General features: G+C 48.8%; 1 protein-coding gene across 1 annotated transcript in view; it reads right to left on the bottom strand.

Moving 5' to 3' along the window:
• Positions 1-447: 447 nt before the first annotated feature.
• The window catches only part of CLDN16 (claudin 16), a 6,306-nt gene continuing 2,476 nt past the window's right edge, over positions 448-4,277 (bottom strand). Inside the window, exons 2-5 of the mRNA XM_010080882.1 lie at positions 2,305-2,407; positions 1,895-2,059; positions 911-1,102; positions 448-587 (exon numbers count right to left, since the gene is read on the bottom strand). Of these exons, the coding sequence (XP_010079184.1) occupies positions 448-587; positions 911-1,102; positions 1,895-2,059; positions 2,305-2,407 (600 nt within the window). The remainder of the gene's footprint in view (positions 588-910; positions 1,103-1,894; positions 2,060-2,304; positions 2,408-4,277) is intronic.

The raw sequence follows: 4,277 nt of genomic DNA, 5'->3' as shown, positions 1-4,277 counted from the left end.
GGCCAGACCATCTGTCCCTCTCTTCACCTGTATTTTCTGCTTTGTACATTCTGACAACACATTGCCAGACACGGAACAGATCCATCTTACAGTTTGGGGATCTTCATGCGAAGCGCTGGAGTCTGATCCAGGAGCAGCTGATTTATTTCACTCTTACTGGTAGCGTTGAGCCAAATGCTGAAAGAGTTTGTGTTGGTTATTTCAGTCCAGGCTTATGGAAGCAGCCTCAGCACTCCAGACAACAGGATTCCCTAAAGCAAGGTCTTCTCAGAGATTACTTTCTCGAAGGAAGGTTTTTTTGAAGCTCTCACAATGCAAACATTGCAGCATACAGTACATCCTTGAAATATATTTCTTTGCATCTGTATCACAGCCACAGGAGCTTGGGTTCCTATGCAATCCAGCACAGATAAAAGCAGAAATCCTTCTGCAGCGCTTACCTCCTCCTCACACCCTTGTGTCCACCGCATACATTTTGGCAGTAGCTGTTTGAGAGGATGGCAAATGCACGTTTGTTACGATTGTCCCAGCTGAGGAATAGCCTTTCCTCAAGGAGTAAGCAGAGTGGAGTCTTCCAGAGCTGGTCTCTGCAAGGCACAGGGAGAGAAACAGGATCTGCTAATGAGTGCTTGGTGACTTTCAGCTGCAAAGCCTCCAAATGCAGAGAGAGCAGCACTCTGAGGTATGACACAGTAACATCATGTCATCCCCACACCTCAGCTCCCACCTGAAGACCTTAATGTGCTTTCTAGAGCTGCTCAAATAACACTCCTCCCATTTTAGAGCTGAAAATATTGCTACTGGGGATGAGCAACCATCCTGAGGGACCGTCCCCCCCATGTGCCTGTAAGCACACCCAAGCCATGGTTCTGTCTCCGAACCGTGTCTCAGCCCCACCACGGTTCCTCACCTCTGAAGAGATACGTGCAGCAGGTGAGCAGGGCCCCGGATAAGAAACAGCCCAGTGACCCCACCATGGCGAGCCAGCACGACCAGCCAAACTTGTACTGGATGCCCAGAAACACATTGTGGAAGACCAGAGAGGAGCGCTCCACGTAGACGTCAACGGCGTACCACACCGAGCCGGTGATGCCCGGGAGACCTGCGGGAGGAGGGATGGAGGGAGGTTCCACACAGCCCTTCTCAGCTCATTTATCAACTTATTGCAAAGTTACTGCAATAATTTAATTTTCTAATCTGTTTTGACTTTCAGAACTAACTTTGAACAGCATTTTTTCAGAGCAACTTTGGCAGGTGGATGGAGGATGTTTAAAAGAACTTCTCAAAGTCCTTTACATGTGCTCCCTGGAGCTGGGGTGAGCTCTGTGTTAAATCTGCTTACGCTGAAGCAGAGGTAGATGCTCAATATTGGCATAAAGTCAAATGAAATTACTTGGTACCTAGTTGGCTGTCTATTTATTTTGGCATTTAAAATTCTCCCACTGGCTGTAACAGCAAAGCCCCTCATTCAGTGAGGTATTTATCACCTAGGAGGGACAGACGTGTTATTATCCTTTTATTAGAGATCGGCTTCAGAGATTTCAGGCTAAGTGACTTGCCCAAGGTCACACAATCTGTGGCAGAGACAGGAACCGAGCCAGGATGGTGGGACTTTCTCAGCCTTCAGCAATTAGGTCTTTTTGCCTTATCAACAACACTGACTTCTTCCCAGTAAAGCAGCAGTAGATGGAAGTCAGTCAGCTCAGAGCCAAGCCAGCTGGTCAATACATGGAATGGAAGCAGATAAACTCAAACATGTGCTCAATTAAAGCAAATAAAGATCCTTCCCCCATGTTTACCCTCTAGAAAATCACCAATTCCTCTCCCCCAAATAAGAGAAGGCTTTAAAGCTCCCCTCCCCTTGCGAAAGGCTGTCCCGCGGGTGGGGGAATACCTGCAATGAGCAATGTCACTCCAGCCACCAGGCAGATGCGCAGCTTGATGAGCGGCTCATCGGGGAGGAACTTCACGCAGTCCAGTCCCAGGACGAGGAAGAGAAATCCAAATCCTGCCAGGATGTCTGCTGTGATCATCATGGCTCGGGTCAGCACCAGCTTCACTGCAGGACAAAAGCAGATGGTTCTAGTGCAGAGGGAATGGAAATTTGGGTGGGTAATGGGGTCAGATCCCACGGGAACATTTTTTTCTCTATGAAGCTTTCTCCAGCTTTCCCTCGGAGTAAAAGAAACATGGCTCTAATATGCATGTGCACCAAATTATTTGTCACTGAGCACAACAGATGCTCTTTTTGGCTACACTCAGGTATCCCCAGCACTTGTAGAAACATCTTTGACTTTTACATACCAGGGTGCTCGGCGAAGATGGAGTCATACTCATCACAAGTTTGGATCCCATCAAAAACGTTTGTGACACATTCCCACCACAGGCCACGGCATTTTGTACTCACCTGTGGGTTGAGAAGGGAAAGAAGAGCGTAAGTTAATGTATCAATCAACACAGTAGATGGTCAGCTAAGCCCTTCAACAGAAATCCTGGTCCAGTTCCATCCATGGCAAACTGGAGTTGTTTAGCTTGAAGAAGAAAAAAAAGCATCAGGATGGAGAAAAAGGACAATGTTTGCTGTGTCCCTGCTGATGGTTTTAAATTAGAGCGAAAGAAATTCAGACTAGACATAAGGAAAAAAGCCTTCCTGTTGGTAAGAATAAAAATTCTGAAGGAAATCTCTGGGAGGAGCTGGGGGGTGGCTGACGGGAGAGATCTAAGAGCAGGTTTGATCACTCCTTGCCAAATGCTTGTCTAGGCTGAGCTGGGCAGGGCTATGGACCAGACGACCTGAGACTCTGCTGTCCATGCTCCCTTACATCATCCTCCCACGGAGCAGGAGCAGCTCAGAGGGGCTGCAGCCGGAGCCGGGCGCCCACGACGGGAGGTGGCTGCGGTGTGGTGCAGGAAAGATGTGCTGCAGAGAGAACGGAGGGGTGGATGTGAGCCGCTCTCCAGCCGCGCTTGGAGGGCTGCCCCCAAATGACTCAGCCATAAACACTGGCTGGAAAATGCGAGGCGGCCAGCTCTGATCCTGGCCCTGGGGCTCCCGGTGCACTGCCGGCTGCGGGACCACAGCCACTGGGGCAGGCATTGCAGTAGCATCACGGCTAATTGTCCCCATTGTCCTGAAGCTGTAGATACTCTTCCCAGCCCAGCCTTCCATAAATCACTTGAATATGAGAGGTATTTGCATTACCAATGCAAATATGGCAACAAGCACCTCCCAAATATTCCTGGGGTTGCTCATACAAGGAGCAGAGTTCATGTCCGTGCAGCTTTGGACACCCACTGCAGATCATGGAAAGAGAAACTGTCTCCAGGGAATGGGTCTACACACAGGGGAAGGGGACCGTGCTTGCTTGGGTGATGCGATAAATTCATTTTTCTTGCACTGTGTAAATCACAAAGGAGATAACAACATATCTCAGCCACTTAATAAAGTCTCTTTCAGGATGTTTCGAAGTCTGTAGCCAACCACAATATTTTCTCCATGATATAATGTCCAAGCCAAACTGTGAACCTCCTCCGTGACACTGCGCTGTGGATAAAAGGTGAGTAAAAATGACTCGTACTTCAGACCGGCAGAAGAGATGCTATTTATGTTTGAATGAAAACAATCTACACATTTAGTTTCACGGAGAGGAAAACTACTGAAAATTTCTGAAAATTTTGGGACAGGTTTAATTAAAAATATCACCACAAAAAAAAAAAAAAAGAAAAAAAAAAAGAGAGAAGCAGTGCTGGGAAAATCTGGCTTGGAAAAATCAGTTGTGCTCATGGTCTAGCTTGTGGAACAAGCCCCTTCCCAGACCAGGAAAAACTTGGTAAAAGTTTTGTGTTTCTTGGGATGTTTCAATTGCCATGTACTCCTTCTGGCGCTGAACACGGGCAGCAGCAGGGACCAGCCCATCTCTCTGCAGCACGGGCACAGTGAGGGATAAACGTCTCCTGGTGCTGGAGTGATGGGAGCAGACAGCGGACGGGGGATCGGTGGTCGGCCTGAGCTGCTGCCCAGATGTTCTGGTTTCTGTTATCTGCCTCTTAACCTTCTTAGCCATCCCTTGCTCAGCTCTGCTTTGTGAATCCTTTGTCCTCCTGGTTGTTCATCTGCTCCCAAGCCACCCTTGGGCATCTGCGCAGACAGCACAGACCCCCAGGCACACGGGAACTCGCTGAACAGGAGAAGGGTCAGGGCTGGCTGGGGCATCACGTGGGGGCAGGGATTTCTCCATCCCATAGCCGGACCCTTGCACCATGCTGGTAGCACTAAT

Source organism: Pterocles gutturalis, unplaced genomic scaffold (genome assembly GCF_000699245.1).
Source record: "Pterocles gutturalis isolate BGI_N339 unplaced genomic scaffold, ASM69924v1 scaffold46184, whole genome shotgun sequence".
Classification (NCBI taxonomy): Eukaryota; Metazoa; Chordata; class Aves; order Pterocliformes; family Pteroclidae; genus Pterocles; species Pterocles gutturalis.
Note: the sequence above shows the minus strand (reverse complement) of the source record. Positions and strands in the feature narration are given on the sequence as shown.